Source organism: Nanorana parkeri, unplaced genomic scaffold (assembly GCF_000935625.1).
Source record: "Nanorana parkeri isolate BGI_ZX_2015 unplaced genomic scaffold, ASM93562v1 scaffold1304, whole genome shotgun sequence".
Lineage (NCBI taxonomy): Eukaryota > Metazoa > Chordata > Amphibia > Anura > Dicroglossidae > Nanorana > Nanorana parkeri.
In genome coordinates this window covers 452,078-479,201 of record NW_017307572.1, presented here as the reverse complement: position 1 = coordinate 479,201, position 27,124 = coordinate 452,078, and the positions used below count along the sequence as shown (strand labels likewise).

Genomic DNA, 27,124 nt, shown 5'->3' with positions numbered 1-27,124 from the left:
ATATATATATCTCAATCAGACACACAGTATAAAAATCCTGTTCTGACCTTACCTTTTACATACTATATTTCTAGCTCCAAGATAACCTATGGAAAAAAATCCATATATCTTTGGTGACTGGCTGGGTGGTGAGGTTTGAACTTTGCCTTCAAACAAAGAGCATAATGCTATCTCTAATATCATTTTTTTTTGTAACTTTTTTTTTACTGTATTGGGCTTGTTCAATACGGCAAAGAGCAAAGTGTGGGCTCTGATAGTAAGCAGCAATTATTTATCTGCACTTTAACATTATAATTGATTTACTGAATACACTGAACATCTGCCCTCATCTGTAAGCATATTAAAGAGTTTACCATACCTTCCTGGAGTATGGTATATGTACAGACAACAAGATTTCTTCAGCTTTAAGGAAAGATTTTCCAGATGCAGAAAAAAAGGAATCGTCCAAAGGAACTTGTCTGGCACCATCTGATAGAAAGTAGAAATGAAAGCTTTTACCTCAAAAAATGGGACATCATCTCTATGCATACATTATTATATAGAACCTCAGTAATAATCAGGTTTTCTGTAATGGTGGAGTGATAGATGAGTCATAGATCCTTGCAGGTATTGCAGACAACTGTAGACCAGCCTTTCTATACGAGGGTGCTGTTAAACCTTAGGGTTCCATCTGAGGTTTTTAGGGGTTTCTTGTGAGCACTGGTGAAATGATCTCTTACCTACAATGACCACCAATGCAAGGGGGCACTTCTACAAGAGTACTGACCACTAATGTTAGGCAACAGTGCAATTTTTTCTGTCTGAGTTTGTTGATATTATTCATTTAATTTCAGAATTATTACTAAAAGTGTTGTTGTACAGAGCAGGAGGGAATAAAAATGATGTGCCCAGGGTGTTAAATATGCTAGATATGCCATATTACTTATTCCTACATTAAAAACATTCTACAATTAGATGATTATGGTAATGTACTGCAAATTATAGGTATAATTTTTAGCAAGAGTTCTTCTGAAAAATGTTTCAAGGGTTCCACTGGGGTAAAAACATTGAGAAAGGCTGCAGTAGACAGATGCATCTACTGCAAAAATCAGTTTTAATTAGAGTGGGCAATGGTTAAAACTCTGGATACAGCAATTAGGACTTGGCAGAGGATGTTCTCTTTCACCATGCTGCTCAGAAAGTTAAGGGAATGTTCCTAATGGGGACATGGAAGGCAATAACAACCTGACCAAGGTACTAGTCCTTTCATAATCTAACAAAAACAAAAAAAGGTTCATCTGGACATGGGCTTTAATCATTTCATAGTGTGCACTATTGTTAACTCAAATGGGATATCAGAACAAGATAGATATACTTTAAATATTAAAGCTGTTTCACTCTACAAGCCTCTGCTACCTTAACACCAAATTCAATATGAAATTCAACATTGTTTTTTTCTTCTAGTTGTATTTGCCCATTTATCAAAATCTTTTATATTAAAGTGACATTGTCCTTTACTGCTTCCCTATACACCTTTAGTGAAAATCACATAGCTAAATACTTATCTTCAGCTCTGCTCAAGAGGTCTTCACTGTGTGGCCCTTTCTTTGGCTGGCTGAAATGGAGTCCTGCAGGTGAGTGTCTAATAATAGTACTGGTTTGGGTAGCTGCAGTTATTCAGTGCAACAGTACATGTATTAACTGGATGAAACACTGTGTACAGTAATTTAATGGAGCATTGCACGTACTAAAGGATGGAGAACATAGATAAAGTGGAAATTGGAGTATCTTACCCGATTGGAAACTGCATTTTTTTTTTTTTACCATCTCCCCCTCCTTCCAGCAGACATCTCCTAATAAAGGTCACATGAGAGGTGACCTTTCCCTGCCTAATTCTTAAGGCAAGAAAATACACTATATAGGCCTTAGTTGTGACCACCCTTCTCACTGTCAAGGCTGCTAATTTGTTAATTTTAACTAACGCACCATAAAAGTTTACTTTTATTGTCATCTGTTCATCCTAAATATATTTATATATACATACATTACTTAAAAAATGATTTTTGGTAACAACCATTTTATTTTAGAAAGTTAGAGTTAAAGACCAGAAAAGTTTCAACTCCATTACCTGTCGAGGCAAAATTGAGAAAGCAGCCTCCTGCTGCAAGTATCGGGTTCAGGTCAGAGGTTGTAGAGCGGCTGATGATGTTTCCTCCTAAAGACTGGAAAGGGATTGAGATGAATAATTAATGACAGAGCTTGCTGACTGATGTTTCGTATAAAAATTGGAGTCGTCATAAACTGCTCCATCCTGACCAAATCATATCCAATCTGATGCTTTGACAGTGATTACTAGGTCTATGGAATTTGAGGCTCTCATTAACACTCACAGAGGTTCTCCAGCTTGTTGGAGAATCACTCTTCAACCCAGCAGAAAAGAAAGAAGGAAAGTTTTAACTTTCTGCTGGGTGCATCACACAAGAAACAGTGGTGGGTACCTGCAACACAGAAGAGATATCTTCTTGCCTGTTGTTGACAGAAACGCATCTGCTTTTCGAAGGTCAGCTTTAGTACATTGCACATACTTACAGCTGTGTTTCTGATCTGGGCACCTCCTAGAGTAGAAAGTTGCCGCAGAAGGGCTCTGAACAGCTTGGTTTTGTCTTCGGAAAGTGCAGAGACAGCTTCAGCTAGGGTTGCTTTCAATGTTGTCAGGCTGCAAGCTGCTCCCACTATTATTCCTATAAAACAAAACACTGGGTTAGACAATCATTGTAGAATCTGATGCTTTTTAATTCAGATCAAATTGGTAGCTTATCGTGGACCTATTAATAAAATTCACACTTCACATAAATCCGAATATCAGCATTGCCAAATCACTTAATTACAAATCACCTATGTTTGAGTGAAAAGATACCTCTCTCTTGCCATAAACAGAGCACGGCAGTTTGCCAGCTTTTAGCCTAGATAGCGTAGGTCACACGGTCTCGTGCTACCAATCATTGTTGCAGAGAGTCTATCGTTTTCATTCAGCAATTAGTTAAAACAAATAAAACATTTTGCTCTCATATATTGAGATAATTAACAACTATACATGGAAACCCGTTTTTTTTAAAAACATTTACACACAATGATAAAATTATAATGCTAAAGTTTACATGACCTGGTCTACATGGTGTCTCAGGTAACTACAGTACTGAAGCCTTAACCTTGGGGACCTGCAAGTTTCTGATTTGTATTTATGTTGATCCTAGAACCGAGCTGTGCACAGAACCTCAACGTATTTTTAAGTTTGAATTAAGTCCTTTACGCTCCTGGTGCTAATTTTCACCTCTTGTTATTTGATGTCGCTAGAGCCTTGGTAGGGTTAAGTGGAGTGTTTTTAAATTCAACTTTCAGGCCCTGTGTCCAGCCTTTGCATAGGAATTAAAGGACTCCACAGAGATATAGGGATTTTAAGACTAACACAGACCACAGGTATCACAGGGTGCCTGTCATTCTACATAGTTGTTGCACTAGTTCCCTTTTGAACCTGCTCAGGTTCACTAAATATTGATGTCTTTTAGAAAGACAAACTCCTGCAGAAATATGCAAAGGATATTGATATCCCAAGTAAAAATACGCATGGCTCTTATATTTAGACAACATTTTTGTTTAGCATGGAGTTCAGCTTTAAAAGCAAAATAGTTCCTACTTAACCTGTATCATCCTCAGTCACAACATGGAGATCAGCTATTCTTCCAGGGAAGATGATGACTGGATGAAAAACCCCTCTAAATTTCATCTCTGGACCTTAAAAAAAAAACAAGAAAAAAGTTAGAAAACTTTACTAGCTAATATACAACATCTGGGATAATGTACCTCATACTAAAAAATATAAGAATATTCGAATTCATCAGAGGAGATTAATGGTCAGATAACTGCAATGCATGACAGAGAAAGGTTATTTATAAAAGGTCACTGAACCGCTTGGCGAATTCTAATATCCAATGTATTGAATTGCAGGAGGTAAGTTATTCCTTTAAATACACCAAAACTGACGATACTGACACACAGAGATTGAGATAAATAGACACGGACTGACAGGGAAAAATGCACAGCAATGTCATAAAGATCTGTCTGCTTTTGATCAGAGTTGGTGGGTTGCATTATAGGACTTGTCATAGATATTGCCGGGGCCTAACTTCACAGTTTACATTTTGTTAAGTATTAGATTGCTTTGGAATGTACGATTTGACATAAAACACAATTTACCAAAGATGCCATATGCTAGGATAAAGGACGGATTACTAGCCATGAAAGGTTATTCTGCATCTTCTGTGAAAATAACTTGTTCATGTATGGGTGTCCCTGACTATCAAAGCTCAAAGCTTTTTCCTGAATACTGAATGACCAAAATGGAAGATGCAGTCATTTCAGGGCAATTGTTTGTGGTCTCCAAATGAGGCTTCTACCCATATGCCAAAACATGTGGGTATTTTCTGTCCCCTACAAATGCTGACAAATTCCCTTTACTGCCAATGGGCAAATCTGCTGCTACCTGCAGACAAAATGGAGAAGTGTACAGTGAGCCCAAAAGGTGTGTTATGATTACTGATATACAAAAAAATGTTTGCCCACAATGGAGATACACACTGTACATACATACAGGTTTATATCCCATTTGACATTTAGCCCTAATGGTAAATTGATTTGCAGCAAATATATCCAAAATGCCTCTTTAGATATTAGTTTAGCTTTGAGATCTCCACCCTGTTATTAGGGGTCATTTGTTTCTAATTCTTAGAATGTAAGACCAGATGTATCTTCATTGTGGTTCTCTGTGAAACTTTTGGCAAGATTAGGATTGACTGCTGCTGAATTTTTCTTACAAATTAAATTAAATTTGTATATCTCTATTAATAAAGACCTCCGACCAAAATGCTTAAGCGTGTCTTAAATGTACTTTAAATAAACTGGACCTTTTAATAATTATCTATGTAGGCGTGTTTCTTCTGCTATTTTGAATTGCTATGAAAGAATATGGTCACCTTATTGGCACTGGCCAGGCATTAGAGGGATCATAAAGATTTAATATACAGACCTTAGGTGTGTGATTCTCTGTATTCTAGTGGCTATTGTGAGATGGAGAATAATTAGATAGTTACATAGTATTTGAGGTTGAATAAAGACACAGGCCCATCAAGTTCAACCTTTGTGTGTCTGTATGTGATTCTGCATGTGTGTACTGGAGTCCCTGTGACCTTGTTTTTAAGAGTCCCTGTACCCCTGTATGTTACGGTCTCTGAGGAAGGTATCTAAATGCTTTTTGAATGATTCAATACTCTCTGCTGATACCACTGCTTGTGGCAGAGATTTCCAGACCCTAACCGCTCTAATTGAAAAAAAGTCCCTACGCCCCTTGTGGTTAAATCTTTTCTCCACCAGTTTTAGGTGGTGGCCTCTAGTCTTTGTTATGGAGTTTACTGTAAACAGTTTATTGCTGATGTTGCCCTCACCACTAAACATTTTGTACATTAAAATAATGTCCCCTCTTAATCTCCTCACTTCTACATCTAGATCATGATTCGCTTAGTTAGCGACAGGGTACGGCCTATGGCTAACCATTGTAATTATTATCTGTACTAGTAAAACACAGAAGGGAATGCAGATGAAAGTTATAACAGATTTCAACATTTCGGAAGGTAATACAGAAAACCCAGGCAAGGTAATAGGTAAAGGTAATGTAAACCCAGGCCAAAAGGTAATAGGGCACAATAAACCTTGTGACATAACTGAAGTTTGGGAAACAATTCAAATTTGTATCCAAGTCAATCTTAGAAAATAAACAACATCAAAGAGATGTAGTTGAGGCACAGGGAAAGTATTTATCTTATGTAGAAATGTGCCAAATACCTTCAGGGCTGCACTGCTAGTTAGGTCCGTATGCCATACGTCCTTGGCAGCGAAAGGGTTAAATCACATTTTGGAAACAAGGAACAAAAGTAAAATGCAATGTGACCTACTGTATGTCATGGTAACACAGGGGTTGATTTACTAAATAGGCTGCTCACTTTGCAGGAGACTTTTCCTTTAGCTTGGTGAATGTGGGGAAATATCAAAGAATACCCAACCAGGTGCAAGGCAAATTTAACCGCTTGAAGACCAGGTGTTTAGATGCCCTTCCTGGCCAGGCCATTTTTCAGTGTTCAGCGCTGCGGTACTTTGACTGACGTTTATTCCGTAATGCAACGCTGTACTGAAATTAATTTTATACAATTTTTTGGGGACAGATAGAGCTTTTTTATGGTGGTATTTAATCACCACTGGGGGTTTTATTTTTTACTATATTAAGGAAAAATTGTTGAAATTTTTGGGAATTTTTTTCCCATTATGTTAGGAAACAATGATTATTACCCATATTTTTGGTAAAATATAAAAGACGCGGTCACGTCGGGTAAATAGACACCAAACATGTCATGCTTTACCGAAATTGCAAAAAACTACCATACCCAAAATTGACCATAGGCGACGCTTTAAAAGCTTTTACCGCTCATCAGTTTAATGTTATCAGTGATTGATGGCCCTAGACTTATTGCTCTCACTGCGACGTTCGCGGTGATATGTAACATGTGCAGCGTAATGGGCGAAATTGTCGTTTTCGCACGTATGCACACCCAACGCATGTTTGCATGCGTATATGTATGGGGGGGACTTTAAAAGAAAATAATAATAATTTAATTCTTTTTTATTTGTAACTTTACATTTTTTGGGGGGAGAACTTACATTTTGTTTTCCTTTTTTTTTTTCCACTTAACTTTATTGCTATCACATAAGGGGGTTTTCTAGCCCCCCTATGTGATAGCAAAATATGTGACAGGTCCTCTTTATGGAGACATCAAAGACCCCAAATGTCACGTAGGACCCCCCTGAAGAAGCTGATGAAGCAGAGATCAGCTTCTCTCCAGCATCTGAAGCTGGAGAGTGACACGAGAATGCGGAAGTGATGTAATATACACCACTTCCGCATTCTGACAGCGGAGAGGGGACCGGAGGAGGTCGTGTACTGAGCTCCCTCTGATCCCCTGTGACAGAGGCCGTATGCTGGTCCCGGGCTCGCACCGGGCACAGCGGAGCCCGGGACCAGCTTGACAGCGGGAGGGGGGGAGCCGGGGGCGCACATCACAGGACCTCATACAAGCGATCCGCCGGCTCTATAGCCGGCGGATCACTTGTATATTAACGGGCATCGCCGCCTCTTTTCAAATAACGGGCATTTCCCGCTCGCGGGAAAGCTCCTGGCCGGCCGTTTTTTTACAACGGCCGGCCGGGAAGTGGTTAAACACAGTATTTTTGCTTGCATATGATTGGGTAATGGAAGTCCGCAGACCTTCACCTCATTTATTACACTAAAGGGACTTCCCTTGAAAAATGCAAATTCCTTTGTGAAATGAACAGCCTATTTGCCTTTAGTAAATCGACGCTACAGTCTAGTTTCTATTAACTCTCAAGCAACCAGAAACTACAGTTAGCCGATACCTACCAATCCCCATCGGTAACTGGTAGTTTACTGTATCTACATCCATATCTACATATGTATGCATGCATATAGAAATGCATATTTATGCATACAAATACATATTAGACATGTGCACTGCCAAAAAATTTGTTTAGTTTCGTTTCAAATTCGGATTTGTGTTATTTCGTTTTTCGGGATTCGGGTGTGAAAGTCAATTCGGATTCGGAATTCGGATTTGGACGAAATTCGGTAGCGGTAGTTCGTTCGAACGTTCGTTTCGTGTTCGTTTCTTATTCGTTTCGTTCATTCGCAGCAAAGTGACATTTGAGGGGGAAAAATGTTTTTCTCCTTCTCAAATGTCTTTGCTGCAACGAACGAAACGAATAAGAAACGAAAACGAAACGAACGTGCGAACGAACTACCGCTACCGAATTTCGGACACGGAAATTCGGATTCGTTTGCATTTGTTATATCTGTAATTCGGAATTCGGATACATCCGAATGTCCGAATTTCCGAAAATTCATCCGAATTTCGATTCGGAACGAATCGCACATGTCTAATACATATCTATACATGCATTTATAGGTATGCACATATATACAAATATACATATTATGTATGTGTACGTATATGCATGGAAATGCACACCCATGCACGTGCATTATATAAAATCAACATATGTATAATCTGTATGGATATGCAAATCAATGCACGTGCATGAAAATGACTATTCATTCATGTGCATCAACATGCATATCCATGTACGTGTATTAACAAAAATATATCTGCATTGATGTGCATCAAAATACATATACGTGTATGGATATGCATATCCATTCAGATATATGCATGCTAATGCACAAGCATGTTATGCATATATCTGCACATTATATGCGCAGATATATATGCATATATATGCACAGATATATGCACATGCATGGATATGCATATCCACAAACGTGCATCAACATGCATGTCGCTATATAGATAGCCATAGATATACATCTCTCTATATGTAGATAGATGAATGCAACATTAAATATATATCATTACTAGTCAGCAGGGACAGCATGTATGTGTATGCTGAAACTTGTAGTTACCTCACACAGAACACCAGGATTAAGGTATATTAGACAGGAACTGCTGACACTTGTTGTGCTCTTGCACAAGTTGCCCGTACACAACTCAGGACTGGTGTACTGGTGGACCAAAGAGAAACTATATATATAAATTAACTTTTAAAAAAGAAGCAGTAAAAAACAAACACATGCCAACATTGAAGAACAATGCCATGTCCAGAAGGATCATCCAGGATCAATTATTTTTTAAATTTGCAAGCAATTTCTTTATTGTTATTATTTATATAGTGCAGGAAATGTTTGGCGTGCTTTTGCATAATGCACATCAGTCTGTGCCTCTGAGGGGCTTACAGAGTAAGGTCCCTATCTTACAAGCACGGACGGACTGCCATAAAAGCAATCCCTAATTATTGGTGATAATATAAGGGTAAAGTACAACAGGCGGTAGTCATAACATCACAATTACAATCATTTTTAAGATTTTGTTTTGGTTTTTACTATGTTCTGTATGGGCTATTGGGGGTGCAATTTTTATATTGATTGTACAGAATCCTTTAATTGTGTTAACAATATAATAATGTTTTATTCATAAAATACACATATCCTGTCATAATATGTAGCACCTGAAAAGTCTCAATGGTTGAGCTCCATTCATTTGTTGATTTAACACTTTGCAAAGAATTATGAGTAAAGAAAATAACAAAAAAAAACAGTATTTTTGCTTGCACATAACTGGGTGATGGAAGTTGGCAGAGCTTTACCTCATTCATTGAACTAATGGCAAATTCCCTTGCAAAGTGCAAATTACCTTGCAGAGTGAACAGTCTATCTAGTAAATCAAATCCACAGAACAAGCCAAGTAGTAAAGGAAGATAAAAGATGATAAATGAAGCTTCACAAATGAGTCAGCAGTGGTAGTGTCTATAATAGTGTTATAACAAATCACTGGCCTTTCATTTTATATATAAAACATTATGACTTTTACATGCGTATGCATTCATTTGAACAGAAGCTGCCTCAGTACTTTTGCAACAAATTGATAATCAGCCAAGGTAAATCAAATATTTGCTTTGTGTTCAAACAAGGCCATATACCTGGTAGTAGATTATTCATTACCAATTCAAAAAAAAAAAGTTTAAACAAATGATACTTCAAAAGATAAAGTTAACGAATGATCAGCAGAACTGTATACTAGTTTAATTGTCAATCATTTTTCTGTATTTCTGCTTTTAGGATGCTATGCATAAAACATGTGGTTGATATATAACCTGTATAACTGCTTTAACTTGGTATTTGATTTTTTGTTACATCATTTTGATGCATAGGAATGACCTATACAGAGTTAATGTTTTGTTAGAAAAACACCAGAAGCTAAATATATAACTGAAAGCGGACTGGTTAATGGGTTATTCTATTCCTTTGATCATTGAAAAAAGTTCTTAACCAGGTGCCAAAGTCACATTATTTATTCAATCTCGTATTATACTTTCAAAATAATCAGTTATAGACTGATTTATCTATCTTCATGTATTTTTCTAAATAACTCCTCACTTACCAACCATAGTGTTCCCAACTACAAGTGGTGCTTTTGGATATGTAACCTTGAGCTTCAGTAATTCCTGGAGACTGGCGGGAGCAAACCATGTAATTCGCTCTCCTTGAAATTTCAGACTTTTCTTATTTTCATTGTCCATTAGCTGACAAGTGGAAAAAAAAACACAACACCTTACATTCCTAGGCCTTACTGGGAAATGAACTGTTAAAGAAAAAGGTCATAAATTGACAGCCAGATGCCGTTTCTACAAAACAAATTGCACCCCTGGCATCCTGGCAACCAGGGCCACACACATCTCCCTGACCGGGTGGGACGGCAGCCAGAGTGCCCCGCCTGCCTACAAATCTCCCCGCCCGCTATGATTGCCAAGAGTCAGGTGGGGAGATGCAACCTTGGACGCCCTGACCGGCATCCCACCAAGCTCCTGTGCCAGGAGCTGGACGGAAAGCTAGGGGCGCACTGGCCAGAGCATCCCTGATTGCTAAGAGCCAGATGGGGAAATGTGTATGTATGGAAAAGGGGTGGGGATAGAAAAAAAGTCAGCTGTGTCGGTAGGTTGGCAAACTTTTGCTGACCCACAATATGGTGCCTTCCCCAGCAAGTGGTGCCCAGGGCATGTGCCATACCCTGGATACGCCACTGTTGACAGCAGATTGTGTACCACCATTGGTGCTAAGCTACACTGATTGGCCTATTTAAACAATATTGAGCATTATGATCATTTGCAAATTGCAGTAACCCATACCGTTTAAGCAGATTTTAGTGTATTGGAATCAGGTTAGTAAATACGAAATGTGATTGGCTGCTACAATGTACTGCACTTTGTAGATTGCTCTATCTATTGAAAAAGTCTAAAAGTGTTTCTTTGGCATTTTGAAAGTTTTTTTTGTCAATAATATTGTTAAACACAGTGGCGTAGAAACAAGGCTTCCAGCTAATTCCAATTCCATTGCCCCTACACCATGAGATTTACACACAAAGTACAAATTCCAACAATCTTCTCATGAAAACGCATGCAGCACCAAGATACCTAAAAAAATAGAGGACAAGCTTACTATGAGTGCTGGAGGAAATATTAGCTCCTGGGTTGGATCCAGGCGCACAAAACTCTCTTCTTCGAATAATCCTATGCACATCTGAAAAAAACAATAGTTAGTCTTTACTGAGATGAAATGGTAAGCTAATAAGGGAGTTACAAATAAGGAAATATCAAAAGATACAAAAGCCCTTATGTGCAAACCAGAATTCTTTATCATTATAATGTATTTATATTACACACACACATACACAAATACAGTGTTAGGCAACACGGGCAGGGTTGTTCACAAAAGAGTAAAGAGTTTGGAGAAGTGAACAATCTAGGCCAAAATAGCTGATCTGGAAAAAAAATCTCCAATTCAGCTCACTTTCCAGTTCAGCTATGTTGTCCTGGATTGTTCACTTCTCCTGCCTTCTACAAACTCTTCACCCTTTTGTGAATAAACCTGATAGCTTATATTGTGTGTAATAATGTGCCCTATTCTAAGAAAATGTCAATCTTGTGACTGAGCGCTTCCATACGTAAGAATGAATGCAATTTTGGGTTTCAAAAGAGAATCAGTTCTTAAATATATGAATTATTATAAATCACTGATAATAATTACAAATATTTTCACGTTTCATTATAAATCCATGCCTACTTTCGTTCAGAGCTAAGCTTTCTAAAGAATCTTCAACATCTGACATTTCCTAGACCTCCTCAACATTCCATGGATCGATCTGCTGGCTCCTACTTGTGTAGTTGGGTGGGGATGGCGTTAGGAACCACAGAGCACTGAGGGGGACAAGTTATCCAACACTCCAAAATTTTTAAATGCTGAAGAGTCTCCAGCAAGCTCAGCTCTTTAAAGGTGAAGACTGACAGCATGAGCAGCAGGACAGGTAAATATCAACTGTTCTCTTTGCAAGAAAGGACTTTGTTTTCATATTTGTAAATAGCGTCAGAGCTGCTTTAAGATTTCTTCTCAGCTAAATAGATCACTCCCAGAAATAATAATGATTTTGTTTAAGGCTGACACAACCAGATGGCAATGTCTAGATCTTGAAGAAATATTGGGAGTCATCGGCATTATGCTTTGTGTGAAAATACATTTCTGCACACACAGAGGCTAAATAGGTTCAGGGGTCACAAGGCATCCATTGTGCCCTGGTCATACCTTTTCCCTTTTATATAATTTTTTGTAGGGGAAGCGGATGGAGTGGTGCCATTCTATCATAAAACAGAAAAAGGAAACTCCTGATAAATCCTATACAGTCAAGGCTGATATTTTGGCCGCCGAAACATATCGGCCGAAAATTGCACTTTTGGCATAATGCAGAAAGTGCCATTTTCTGGACGATACAGCGTTGCAGCCGTGTATTCTCTCCTCCCCACTGGGCGCTGCTCTGTGTGTGCCAGAGAAACTGTCACAGAATGGCCGAGCGCTGTGGGAGGAGAGCGTTGTGAGCGGCCGGCGTCTCTCCTCCCCGCACCGCTCAGCATCCTGTCACAGATCAGAGAACAGTGTGGGCGGAGACAGTCAGTGTGGTCACAGCAGGATGAGCTCCGCTCGCTCAGCCTCCTGTGATGACAGCTGTCAGAAACTGAGAGCGAGTACAAACATTCAGTGATCGCTGAGTGTTTGTAAATAATTGAGGACAGAGTATGTTGACTATAGCCTCAATTATGAATGAATGGAAAGTGATCTACATCCCCTCCTGTGCATTCATGATTGTGGATATAGTAAACACACTATGTTCTCATGTTATGAATGAACAGGAACACACCGTATAGAGGATTCCTGTTCATTGATAACTGGGGCTGCAGAAAAAAAGAGATTGAGGACTTTGTGTCCCCAATCTCTTTTTCTATTTTAAAAGGGAAATATCAGGGGTGTGTTTAGACCCCTAATATTTCCCCAAAGCCCCTAAAAGTAAAGTAAAAAATAAACCTATTTAATAAAAAATTAATACAAAAAATACATTGTAAAAAAAATTGAAAAAGTTAAAATAAAAAACATTTTTCGGTCTCGGCCTGACATTTGTTTTGATTTCGGTTTTGAAATTTTTATTTCGCTGCACCTCTACTGTCAATGCCTTTATATCAATCTGGAAGCATTTTATCTGGAAAAAAATATATGCATGCAGATGTGTGGACAAACAATTTATACCCAATAAATCATGAATGTCTATGGATAAGTGAAAAAAGTGTCTTACATCTACAGAAGCTGAAGCAGAGTTATTAGTTTCCTGTAGTAGACCTTTAACTCCATTCATATTATTTGGATCTTCATTCACACAAGAAGACTGATTTTCTTTCAGCTGACAGCAATCCTTTTTCTAAAAAAAAAATTTAATTAAAACATGAAAATAAAATAATAATCTTATAAGGTTTACTGCTGCAGTACTGGGTGTAGGACATGCAGGCTTTACAATATAAGACTTACACATTGGCCATAATAACCTTTAAATTAAAGTACTAGCCATCTATTTTAGTTTAAAAAACAGCTTAGGACAGAATTAGAATCAGAACCTCTGGGTTTTAATTGCCGTCTGTGAACCTCTTTGGGATATTTCCCCTCACTTCCTGTTCCAATTACGGAACGCCAAAGACAAATCATGCGAATGGGAATAAAGACTGAAAACATGACAGAGGTTGTATAACATTTCGCTAATATGACCAACAAATGTTATTTACCACTGTAACTTAAACATATATTAGCTGCTTTTCTTAAAACAGCCAAATCCCTGACTGTTTGGTAAAATCACTGTGATCACCATAATGCTCAATCACTTTAGGATATTTTATTTGACCAAGGACTGTGCAATATAAGGATGTGCCCAGGCAGGGTATAGGGACAGTGGCATCCTCCGACATTTGAAGTGCTGGGTATATTTGCTGGCTGCATCGAAACAAAAGGCTGCTAAAAAGCGCAGGTACGGTTAGTATATGGGGATTAGGGGATACACTTTACAGAGACACTTCAATCTGCCCTATACAGGCAAGGTCACAGTGTCTCTCTATGTACCAAATACACATGCTGTATACAAGATTATGTGCATGTCTTCCATACATTTCCTTACATCCCCCTAAAAAAATGTCCCTTTATAGTGAAATAAAAGCTTAATTGAGAGAAAAGAGGAGGCGCGGGTAGGTAAAGTTAGGTTTGTTATTGGTTAAAAGTGCAGCTGGTTGTTTGACATCACAGTAAGTTGTGTGATAATGGGAAGCACATTTCAAAGAGATGATTCTTTCCTTTTTGCTTACATTGCAGAAGGTCAGGCAGCCATCCATGATTGGTCTGTATCCAGTACAGCGACAGAGATTACCTGGAAAAAGGGTAGGAGAAAATACATGCTTGTGAAATAAAAGTTTGTATGCTGTTATTCCTGCAAGAAAATATGTTTTCAGGAAGACCTACAGGTGCCTATAGGCCTTAAATGGCATTCACCTGAATAATCCAATAATCCAAATGTTTGCAGCTTAACTACATTTTTAAAGAAAATCTGTCTTGAAAGAAATAGGTAAGCATCAGTGTGGAAATCTCCCTCTAGTTGCATGACTGTCAAGTTGACACTCTGGTTGGCACAATGGCTTTGTTATTAACCAAGTCATATTAGTGACACTATGTCAGTGGCATGGTTGATAAACAAAGCCATGTCACTGACAGCTGCCACTGTATTTTGTAGGTGCACTCAATGTGAGGACAGCACAGATTAAAATAATAATAATAATACTTTAACTAATATGAAAACCATATTTCACCATTTTTGTATTTGTAATAAAGGTTAGGTGTAAGAAGCCTACCTCGTTACGTCCCGGGATCACGACTCGGGACCGCGCATGCGCACAACGGGCTGTAGCGTCTCCTCGCGGCGCACGTAGACCCTCGGCTCCTCCTCCTATTAGCGCAGGCGCACGAGGCTCCTTAAGACGGGGCCAAACGAATCTTCAGCGTCCGACTGTTTGCAACAGTGAACGCCGAAGATTCACACTCTGCAACCGCAGACCGCAGCAACCAGGGACCAGCACCTCGCAAACCCCACTCAGGCGGTAGCTCCAAGGCACATCAAGGGGGAAGTCTGAGTTTGCCGACCAGGACGGCTAGAGAGAGGACTACTGATGCTCACCATCATCAGCCATAGGAGATACCAGGAGTGTTCTTCCAACCGCAAGTATCCGTACTATCCGTACTTAAGCCGGGACTGTTAAATCTGTATTGTGTGACCAGGGGAATAACAGTATAACTTGCTTGTAGTCAAGTCCAGCTGACTGTCATTATAAGGAAGTCACTTGTCTCTCTTAGTATACGTCTACTGGGATTCCCTGTGCAGTACCGGGTCTCACCACAGTCTAACCCTGCAGAAGTTAACCCTCTCCCACCTATTTCCTTCAGTTGACATACACAACCTTTCAGTACGGTTTATATGATGTGAAAGGTCTTCTATATTTCTCTACGATACTAAAGTGAGTAATTGAGACCATCAACTGATCAAACCGCAAGTACCCTCTCCGCAGTTGTGATCCAAGGCTTGCGCTGCAGAGACGTTACATTAGGTTTCCTTTATGTTCAATATCTAACATAATTCCAGCTAATTAGAGGCAGTTTTCAGACAGAAGAATGGGTTCAGGATAGTTAAATGGAGCTTCCATAACTCTCAGAAGTCAAAGTCCTGATGTTTTATTAATATTTCTGATATTTTGGTAAAGTGAAAAACCCTCAACTTCACAAATTCCAAAACCAGACAGTTTAATGTTCTAGTTGTATGCAAAACTACATAAATAGATGTCTAGAGTTCTAATTTAAAAGAGAACAAATGGGGTTAGGACTTTTCCCCATAGTTCTCCTTAGGGTAACGGGAGAACACAAACTAGCGTCCTCCCGTCACCCTAAGCTCAGTATACCGCGAGCTACAGCTCACGGTATACCGAGACGCCGCAGTTGAAGCGGATCCCGACAATTATGTCTGGATCCGCCCAGCTGCGTGAGTGACAGTTGGCTCTGCCTATCTAGAGGCAGATCCAGCTGTACCCGCCCCCTCCCCCGTCCGTTCCGCTAGTCAGCGCTGGAGGATCGGAGCGGGGAGTGGGGAATCCAGCCCCTCCCCTGTCACGGCAGAGACACGTGACAGGATCGAGAGGTGAGTGAACGCCGGTATGTGTTCGCTCACTTCCCGATATACTGAGCCGACCTGTGACAGTCTCATTGCACTCACCTCATAGTTCTCCTTTAAGGATATTGTTTAAGAGCAAATTCCATATTTTCCACATAACTGCAGTAGATAAGAAAATGTGAACAACAAAGAATGAATGGGAATAGAGCATTCCACTATGAACTCTTTTTGTGTGTTAGAGTAGAAATTAGGGTCGGTATCGGTATTTGGCAAATGTTTTTTTATAATAAGCAGTTATCATATTTTTGTTTATATCTGGCAAACAAATAGCAAAGGCCAGAGATGGACTATTTTAAGTAAACCTTTGGCTAACAACCAAAATCGAAAGTGGTACTAGTATCCGAAGATGTTTTGGTGTACCTCAGAGCATCTTCTAAAGCCAGAACCTATATCTGTGTGTATGGAAACAACCCACTTCCATTGTGACTGACATAGCCATGTCCTTGTCTCTTGCACTTCACTACTGGTTAAACAGGCTACCCATCACACTGACTGGCTTACAGTAAATAACAAGAAGTGTTAGGCACCAAGGTTTCAGTATTTGCTGGTGGTCACGGGTTTTCTTTAGTACACCTTTACAATATAACAGATTTTGCAGTCCTGCTATTGTACTGTTTTCCAAGTAGTAAGAAAACAGGCAGTTCTCATACCTCCCAGAGCTTCATGAATCAGCTCCATGGTGGGTTCAGGGTGGTTTCTCAGCAAACTGTACATGGACATCACCATTCCAGGGGTGCAGAACCCACACTGAGATCCATGGGCTTTTGCTATTCTCTCCTGCAGGAAAAATTACATACATTCAATTTTGAAACCATTTCTTTGTTTAATACTTGACAAACCTACATTATAGTTAAAATGATCATTTCGATTCAGATGAGTGGTGGTAAAGTGAAGGGAAATGTTTGGGGCTGGTAGGGTCACTGTTAAAGTGAATATCTTGCTTTTGTCTACATGGGCAAAAGCACATGTCCAATTTAAAACCGCCCATTTATATTACAGGGGTTCTGCTTGTTTACCCCTTCTGTTTTGGAAATTGATAAACATTCTAGCTTTGAGAGCCACCTGCAGACATATTGCACAGCTGGTGGTTCTCAAACGCTACCGATGATTGGGAACAATCAGCTTTGACATTGTGATTGCATGTTCTACTGACGACCTAAATAGAAGTCAAGCTTAAAGGGAAGTTTGGTTACTAGCCATTGCAAAAAAATGTTTGAATGATTGTTGCTAAATTTGAAGAGAAGGGTCAAATAATCTTTTCCTTGACTGTTAATATAATAGGCATGTCAGTATATATGCTGCCATCACTTGTGTAAATGAGGGATGTGAATGTATGTACAAATTGAAGTATGGAAACTAAGTAGGCTGCATGTATAATGTAAAATGGTTATTTAGGAAGGAACATTATCCCTTTTTTGTCTAAATGGTAAAATTGTACGCAAAATGGAATAATGTCAGTACAGTGTCGGATGTGCTTACACTTGTACTCACACACAGGTTTGATCCCAATGATAGTAGTTCTCTCTAGTTTTAATAAAAACCCAAACCCAAATAAAAAGCAAACATTTTAAGGGAATGTGTTGTTTTAATCTAACTGATCATACTACTTCTATCCAGTCACATATCCAATCTTTGCATGAGTTGGCGTCAGGAATAAAAACAGGTTGTTTTTGGTAATTGGTGGGACTGGATCTTTGGGTGGCTACCTGATATGTGGGGTTTGGGATAAATTATAGCCGTTTGTTGCTTAGTTGGGTTTTGCTGTTTGCCATGCATCTCTAATCTACTAATAATGACAATCTTTTCCACTGATTCCCATTACTACACTCCGCCAGTATAAGGGGAATATTCTATATAGTGTTATCCCGTTGGGATAAAAGGAGGGACTAAAAGGGTGATTCATTTCATGTGCCTGTTTCTGGGTTATACACAGTTAATGTCTGAGCAAGCAAAATTGTGTTTTTCAGTATATTCTACAGAAAACAGATTGAGATGTTTCTAAAATGTTAGTCTTTGCAAATTATATCTCTTATCTCCGTTTCTGCCTTTAGTTGATTACTTTGCAAATCTCCCCCAAGGTTGTCTCATGATCCTTACTATCAGGATTAGTTTTGTTGTATACGTGCATTAATTTAATTGGTTTATGCTACACACACACCCCCCCCCCCCGTTTAGTTTCACATATAACCTTTTGTTTTAACAAAAAACCTTTGAATATAGAGTAAATACACAATTTTGGGTGACTCTATATCCCCAAGTATTTTTCTGAAACTGGCAGTACAATCAAATCCCAGGAAACTTTAACGAGTTAAGTCCTCCCAGGAGGCGTGGGTTTGAGGCCCACTACTGGGGGGTTTGAGTCCCTTCAGTGTCACTTTCCAGGGCGAACCTAACAATTTAATTATTCAAATCATCAGCTACTATAATAGTGGCTGAGCAGATCTTAATTTCTTCTGGATGACTTTACACCCTCTTAAATAGGAAATGTATCAACTGCAATGGTTAACTGCCTATTTGTGTCTAGGTGCAAAAAAAAAAGTTATATTCACCTGATCAATCGAGCCAGCTTGTTCTTAGGCCGATCTCTAGAGCCCCTCTCCCCCTCCTCTGCAGCAGTCTAAAGGTGCCCATACACTGTACGATTCTCGTACGAGAATCGCGGGAAATCCCGCGATCGTACGAGAATCGTACAGTGTATGGAAGTCGTGCGACCGTTTCTACTGTACGGTCGCACATCTTCTGTCGAACAAGCAGGCTTGAAAACCCGCCGAGAATCGTACGATTCTTGGCAGGTTATTGGCCTGCTTGTTCAACAACTGCCGAACGGGCCGGTGTGCGCACGCTGCCCGTTCGCAGTGATCGGAAGCCCGCCCCTCACTGCGGTCATCGGAAGCCCGCCCCGCAAGTACGATCTGCCGTCCAAGATGGGCAGATCGTATGAGCTTTCAATGAGCTTACGACCATCGCAAGACAAAGGTCTTGCGATGGTCGTAAGGTGTATGGGCACCTTAAGAATCCTTGTGATGGTAATGAGGTTTGCACATATCAATATTCAGTATGAAATTCTCTCTTCCCTCCTAATTTTATTTAGCTATCCTCAAATTCCAGCACCAGATATCTGCTGATCTGGTTCCTTTAATCAAACAGGATTGTTTATCTAGAGCTTTCCCTTGGCCTGGGGTGGATTATCCTTAATGATCTTTTACGATCGGTGTTGTAAATTGCTTATACCATGGTAATGGTCTTGCATAGTTCAGCTAACTCTCTACAGATTGCCTGGTGGATAAGGAACGAATGTGTGGTATCCCACTGAGAGTCATAAACGGAGAGTGACAATATTAATCGAATTTTCATATCTCAGAAATGGAGAATGATATTGTAAAATGAATGGCATAAATAGCTGTGTCTAGTCAAGACAAATCCACACATATCAATCATGGGTGGGTTACAATAGTCAGAGGCCTGACGAGCCACATTAACCCTTCTGGGCCAGCCTTAATTTACACATACGTCAAGTTTGGTCCCAATGTAAAGCTAATTTCATGACGCACAATAATTTAGGGGTTATTGGACAGTGATAGGTAAGAATATTAAGCTATGTGGATAGTTATGAATTTGACAGTTTTGGGAGGAACAGAAAAGGACATCGTAAAGACTTAGCCATCCTGCTCACCCTTCCCAGCACGGCCTTATGAGCTGGCTCCATGACACCCCCTAGAGGACTAACAAAAAGATGGAGCCTCTTGTAACATCAAAGCTTGTGCAACATCCAAGAAGAGTTCCCCTTTAACCTCAAGAAAGAATCTTTCCAAGCCATTCAGATCCATCTTTTGTTTATTGAACTGGACTCTGTCAAAACTTATAAACTCAAGACTATTAAGTACTCTCTTTTTATTCATTTTCATGTTGTTATTTCTGTCTCTATCATCTTTTCTGTGTATTTTGCCTGCACCGTCTCTTTTTCATTAATGGACAATCTTAAAAATTGTTAAGCTCATCTCTAAGCTCTAAATAAGAACTCAAAGTATCTGGGTCTCCGTGAAGAGTGATACTGTATAGTGAAACCTGTCATATTCCTGTCTAAAAGGACAATGGTATCATAGGCTTTGTTTATGTTTTTGAATTGTCACAGTATTTGCCGAGAACGGTTTGTGTTTCCCTTTAAACACGTGGTGGCAGCTATTGTTTTGTGTGAGTTAACCAACCATAGAGACGATCGCTCTCAGTCTGCTGGCCTGAGATTGTTGTCCAATGAGCTGGGAAAGGTCAGTTCAGGGTGAGGCTGGGAGTGGTATCGCCACATCCTTGCGATGGTTCGCTTGGTTCAGAACTACGTATAGTCACATGTTATTGATGTACACTGGGTTCGGATCGGGCCATTCCATCACAGTCATCACGTTCTATACACTGAGGAGACACTCTTCAGTGACCAGAGATGCAGGGAGTAAGCTCAGCGTTTGGTGCTATAAAAAAAGTTATAGTCACCTAGTGAAAAACAAGTAGTTAACCCTTGCAGTGTGGGGGTAGCCCCACTGCAAGGGTTAATAATATTTTCCCCTGGTGTTCTTCTTTAAACCATTTTTTTGTGTTTGCACTCGTGACAGTATTTTATCCTCCCCATAACATAAAATCTGATCTTCTTATACTGTATTCAGTGTGAAAGGGGAAATTCTTTTGTAGACTATACTATAAAGGTAACAATGATAATATAGAATGCTGATATGCTAGACTACAGCACATTCTTCATGCAGTAATAATTAACAGGATTCAAACCATGTATAGAATGATTAACACCTCACTATGTATAAAGGTTGCAGAGAAATGAACTCTGTGGACAAATTTTAGCGTTTTAGCAGACAGCCTAGAGCTGTCACTGTTTACATTTTTTCCCCCCTAAGTTTACATGGCGTGTACAATGTGTATACTCCATTCAGGTCCCCATGGGGCATCCTGCGGTGGGATCCATTGGGCTGCCATAAAATGTGACATGTTGGCATTTTATTGCAAAGCAATGTCCCAGCCATCACACCCACGTTGTAGTATGAATGGGACACATAGGGAGCAACTGTTTTCTATGTGTGCTAGCGGTGACCTCCGCTGATCCAGTGCAGCACAGCACAAGTCACCGCAGTATGTGTGAACAAGTCCTAATGCTAGTTCACATCAGTATTTGTCGCTTGACTCATCATGAGGTTCAATTCTTAAAGCGAACACGCCAGGATAAGGATCCTTATTTTCAGCTGTGTTACATTGTGTTACAAAACTACAGCCCCATTGATGAAAATAAAGATCCTTATCCTTGTGGATAAAGTTTTGTGAATTGAGCCTTTTATCTGACCTGAGCGAAAACCATCATGGAGTTGCAGATTTTTCAAATTGCACTTACTTCCCTCAACACTGATCTATAACATTTCTTGTGTGCATATGTGCAATATAGTTAGTCAGGTTGAAAAAAGACACAAGTTCATCGAGTTCAACCTATAGGGATGAAGTAGAAGGAGGAGAAGAAGAACCTAAACAGAACGCTGTGCCCACAATTACCCAATGTTGATCCAGAGGAAGGCAAAAAAAACCCTATGAAGCATGGTTCAATTTGCTCCTGATCCCATAAGGCAATCAGATATTCCCTGAATTATACCTATAAGAACTCAATATCCAGTAATATTCTGTGCATTTAGGAATACATGCTAGAACTAGCTCCTAGGTAATCTGTTTCACATTTTCACAGCTCTAACTGTGAAGAATCCTTTCCGTACGCAAAGGTTAAACCTTTTTTCTTCCAATACTTTTTATTTGAAAATGTAAAAATAATCGCAATGAAAGAAAATATACTTTAGTTCTGCTTAATAGGCAAATTGATAGACTAATGTTACAGTGTACAAAAAAGCTCCATACACTCACGGCTCCATTCCAGCTTCGGCTGCAATTAATCCATACCCTGGGTGCAGGCTGCAGTGTGCTCCTCACTTACTCAAACCAATCTCCAAACGATCAGCCGCACAGAAGCCAGGGTAAATGCAATCCAAACTGTATTGAAATAAAACCAAGCAGATTCCAAAAAACAAGTCCAGAAGAATGATAAACAGCATGCACATCATCATGAACATCTCCCACACCACGCCTCCGCCACTCACGCATTTCATCACCTGGGCTTTGAATAATATGATTAAGCCCAGGTGGTGAAACTTGTGAGGGACGTTGGCGTGGTGTGGGAAATGTTCATGATGATGTATATGCTGTTTATCATTCTTCTGGACTTGTTTTTTGGAATCTGCTTGGATTTATTTCAATACATTTTGGATTACATTTACCCTGGCTTCTGTGCGGCTGATCGTTTGGAGATTAATGTTACAGTGTAGTACAGAGATACAGTGTAGTAATATTACCCTGGGCTCTTCCATGCTCAGTCACAAAGACACAGAAGTGTCTGTTCAACTTGACTTGACTTTTTCTGTTGAAGTCAATCTCCCCTTTACATACTCTGCCTCTTCCTTCCTATTAGTCCCGGGGGTGTCACATCATATTTAAAGTGACAGTAAACTCAGGAGTTAAAGCTTAAAAAATGTTTTCAAGTACCTTACCTATTAACAGAAATGAATCTTATTTGTGTATCACTCAGCTGTAGATCCTCAAATCATCTCTGAATTGGTGCTGACACTGTCCTTCCTTCTGGAGGGGGAATACTTTTGTTCCCCATGGTCCCTGTGTGTGTTGTAAAGTAGCTACTGCTCCAAGCCAACTCCTGTGATGGACTACAATCTCACATTTAGTTTTCTAATTTGTATTGAGATTGTAGTCCATCACCGGAGGGAGCTAGGAGCAGTGGCTACTTTACAACACACACAGGGACCATGAGAAACAAAAAGTGCCACCCTCCAGAAGGAAGGACAGTGTCAGCACCAATTCAGAGATGATTTGAGGATCTACAGTTGAGTGATACCAAATAAGATACATTTTTGTTAATAGTTCTGGTACTTGAATGCATTTTTAAGGTTTAAAGGAGAACTATGGGGTTAAGGCTTTTCCCCATAGTTCTCCTTAGGGTAACGGGAGGACACAAACTAGCGTCCTCCCGTCACCCTCAGCTCAGTATACCGCGAGCTACAGCTCGCGGTATACTGAGACGCCACAGTATACCCGAGCTAATGCTCGCGGTATACTGAGACGCCGCAGCTGAAGCGGATCCCAACAATTATGCCGGGATCCGCCCAGCTGCGTGAGTGACAGCTGGCTCTGCCTATTTATAGAGGCAGAGCCAGCTGTACCCGCCCCTTCCCCCGTCGGATCCGCCAGTCAGCGCTGGTGGATCAGAGCGGGGAATTCAGCCCCTCCCCTGTTACGGCAGAGAGCTGTGACAGGATCGAGAGGTGAGCGAACACCGGTATGTGTTCGCTCACTTCCCGATCTACTGAACCGACCTGTGGCAGTCTCATTGTCACAGGTCGGCTAGAACTAAGAGGTGAGTGAAAAGCACTCGCCTCATAGTTCTCCTTTAACTACTGAGTTTAGTGTCATTTTAAGGACTAAATTGGGAGACTTTAAAGGCAGAAAGTTTTCATTGTTTAAACAATTCAATCCCTATAGAACCACTTCCCCATGCAGGCAACTCTGGTAGTAACCAACATCTCTGAAAGCACAGGGCTTAGCAAATCCTCGTTTTCACAGGATAAACACTCCAGCCTTCACCTCCACCAACATAATGATGCCATGATGATCCAATGGTTTTGGTGCAGTCAAAGACCCAGAACAGGTTCGCAGATTACACTTTGACTTGCATTACTATCAAAGTGTATCAAAGCAGAAGGCAGCAGTCAACTAACATTTTCAGAAAAAGGTCAGAAATGGCAGCCTTCATATTTCTTTCAGTGAAGCTTTTCATTAAAATGGTCTATTGGCTTATAAATGGTCTATTGGCTTACAAATGGTCTATTGGCTTGTAGTTTGGTCTTATTCTCTCCTGAAGTCTGTAGACAATTTTCTATCTTTGTAATAATTACCTGGTTTATGCGTGCATTCCTTTCTGTACTGGCAAGTTACACATATGTGTATTATCTGATTTTACACAAAGAGGGAAAAAGTCCCACATATAATTACCAAGGACACCTGTGATATTATTGCTTACTGCATACGTAGTATAACAAAGCGGCTTTTACTACAGTAATAAAAAAAATCTATCATATTTACTTTAAAAGTAGATAAAATATTTGTAATCCTGCTTGCCAAGTTTTGAATGCAGAACACATTTACAATATTAGCGGGCTAACTTATGAAAAAGCAAAGAAACATGGAGCATAGGGCGGCCAATCTAGATTATTGTTTCACTTCCTCTGTTCAGTGTACAGAATAAAAGCTAAGACTAGATTGGATGTTGTATGTTCCCCGCTCTGTGTTACCTTTTCGACAATTTTCATTATCCAGTATAACTGATATAACTATTATGTTACCTGTACAGGGTGCAGTCTGGTGGTTGTACTCCCGATTCCCTCCACGGTGGTTACTGCGGCTCCTTGTAGCAAACATATTGGCAGTAGGCAGGCATTGGCTGAATAATGGCTTGAAGGAGTTAAGAATAGTGCTGAAATAAAATACTATGGGATAAAGCCAAAACATTCTAAAATGCACACTTGTCATCACAAGCCATAATGGGAGTTGAAAAGTTGCGTAATAATATTTCCCTAGGCAAAATTCATTGTAAAAGCTTGTTTTGCCTGTTGTATAACAAATACTTTGTACATCTCATACACAGTCACGCATGCCCCACAGATTTATTTTCAGCCTAAAGCTGGCCATACACTTTTAGATTTTTCCTCACTGAACGAATGTAATCTAATAGATTCCTCCATCCACGCTAAACAACAAGAATGGATGACTCTTCTGCTGCTACTATTGTATTCAAATAGCTGGCCACCACCTCTGTCAGATTACCCCAACACAGTGACTACAGCTAATTGCTTGCAGTCACTCTTCACCAGCCTCCTTTAAATTTTTAGAACCGGTCAAATTTTTCTTTATGTATGGCTAGGTTAAGACGTATAAGGCAGGTAAGAGCACCTTTTGGAAATGTTGGAGGTTTAGTAAATTTTTACTTAGCATAACATAAAATAAGCCAATGCATTTCCAGGGTTTAACACTCCGCCTTCATCAGGGCTGAGAAACAAAATAATATAGAATAAAATAAAAATGTATTTAAAATATCTTAATACAAAACATAGATGCGTAGATGCGTTATTGTATAAAAGTATCATTATCTATTCTCTATAGTATAAAAATGAATCATTGTTTATATGCTTTATAACATAAAATGAAGTTAAATCAAGGCATAAAAACATCACCATTTTGGTATAATCTTCACAAAGAGTGATAAATATAAACACAACCTAGAAGAGTAATAAGATGTGTTTATAATAAGCAAAGAAAAATGTGAAAGATATATTTGTACATAAATATAGCTGAATGATTGAACCCTATCAGAGAGAGTAATAAAAAGTCCTTTAGTAATCATAACGAGGTAATATAATTGAAAACTGTGGCTAGTCAATGGTACATATAGAAGAATATGATAATATATTTAAAAATCGAATATATCTAGATAGATAGATAGATAGATAGATAGATATCTTGTAACAAGGACACTCCAGTGTAGTCCAGGTAAGTCAAGTAAAATGCAGTTTATTCAAAGGGAAAACACAAAATAGCTTGCAGCAGCAACATAAGACAGTCCTTTATATGGCTCAGTAGCTTTCCTCATGAGCCCTCACTCTGCTCTCTCAGCAGTGTGTCCCAGCGGTCCTAGGGTCACCGACCTTCCCGACCTCTCCCAGCCTTCCCTGGCTGTTCCACGTGTCCCACACGCACCTGAGTCTGCTGTGGCTCTGTGCTTCCTGCACTCACACAACTCCAACACTTCTCTGAACTCTGGTCCAGATTCCTAATGAGGCTGCTCTCAGCCACCTGATCCAGCTATACTGGTCATTGGTAACACCTGGCCCCAGGACTGGAGAGCTCATCCCACCCAGAGCTCTAAGAGATCTCCAGAGCTCCAGATCCCAGTTACATTTATATATATATATATATAATTTCCAGCCTCGAGCCCAGTGCTCCACCAACACACTGCACATATATTTTTAGTGAAAGGATTTAATGTTTTTGGACAGCTAACCATGGCATCTATATGTGCTTTGCTGGACATCCCATTATAAAACCACTGGGATTAATGCGGCGCTTCCCTTACCCCCCTCCTTTTGTGGCCTTAACAGTCACCACTGTTCTGGAAAAGCTTTAGAAAAGATGTTGGGAATGTGTCTGTGGGAATTTGGGCCTATTTAGCCCAAACAGCATTTGTTGGGACAGGTGATGATAATGGACCAGGCTCACTATCACCATTCCAATTTATCCTAAAGTTGTTCATTAGGTTGAGGTCAGGAATCTGTGCTGGACTCTCAAGATGTAACATTAACAGGTTACCAGGAGTGGAGGTTGCCACGAGCTAAGCAGGGAGATGTGTATGGCCCTTGCACATCTCCCTGTCCAGCTCTTAGCAACCTGGAACGCTCTGACCGGGAAGGGGGCGGCAGGCACACTGCAAACATTGTGCAGCAGACTGACCAGGCCACTATACCTACCCCCCACGTGACCCAAAGAGATGCCGCCTGAGGCAATAGCCTCAGGCTGCCTCATTATAGGGATGGCCCTGTTAACATGTAACCTTCTGTGGAAAGTCCTGAACCATAAAGAGTAGGTGTGAAGGTGAGGTGTCAACAAACCTTTTACCTAATAGGTTATCCCCTACAGACGTCCATTATAAAACAAAGCAATAGAAT

At 39.9% G+C, this 27,124-nt stretch overlaps 1 protein-coding gene across 1 annotated transcript in view; it reads right to left on the bottom strand.

The window, feature by feature from the left end:
- LOC108797592 (aldehyde oxidase-like) overlaps positions 1-27,124 on the bottom strand; it is a gene marked incomplete at its 3' end in the record, with an annotated part of 47,800 nt that overhangs the window by 7,356 nt on the left and 13,320 nt on the right. The window contains exons 4-13 of the mRNA XM_018569211.1: positions 24,749-24,857; positions 16,955-17,081; positions 14,398-14,459; positions 13,347-13,469; positions 11,168-11,248; positions 10,113-10,254; positions 3,679-3,771; positions 2,569-2,720; positions 2,108-2,201; positions 359-468 (exon numbers count right to left, since the gene is read on the bottom strand). Coding sequence (XP_018424713.1) covers positions 359-468; positions 2,108-2,201; positions 2,569-2,720; positions 3,679-3,771; positions 10,113-10,254; positions 11,168-11,248; positions 13,347-13,469; positions 14,398-14,459; positions 16,955-17,081; positions 24,749-24,857 — 1,093 coding nt within the window. The remainder of the gene's footprint in view (positions 1-358; positions 469-2,107; positions 2,202-2,568; positions 2,721-3,678; positions 3,772-10,112; positions 10,255-11,167; positions 11,249-13,346; positions 13,470-14,397; positions 14,460-16,954; positions 17,082-24,748; positions 24,858-27,124) is intronic.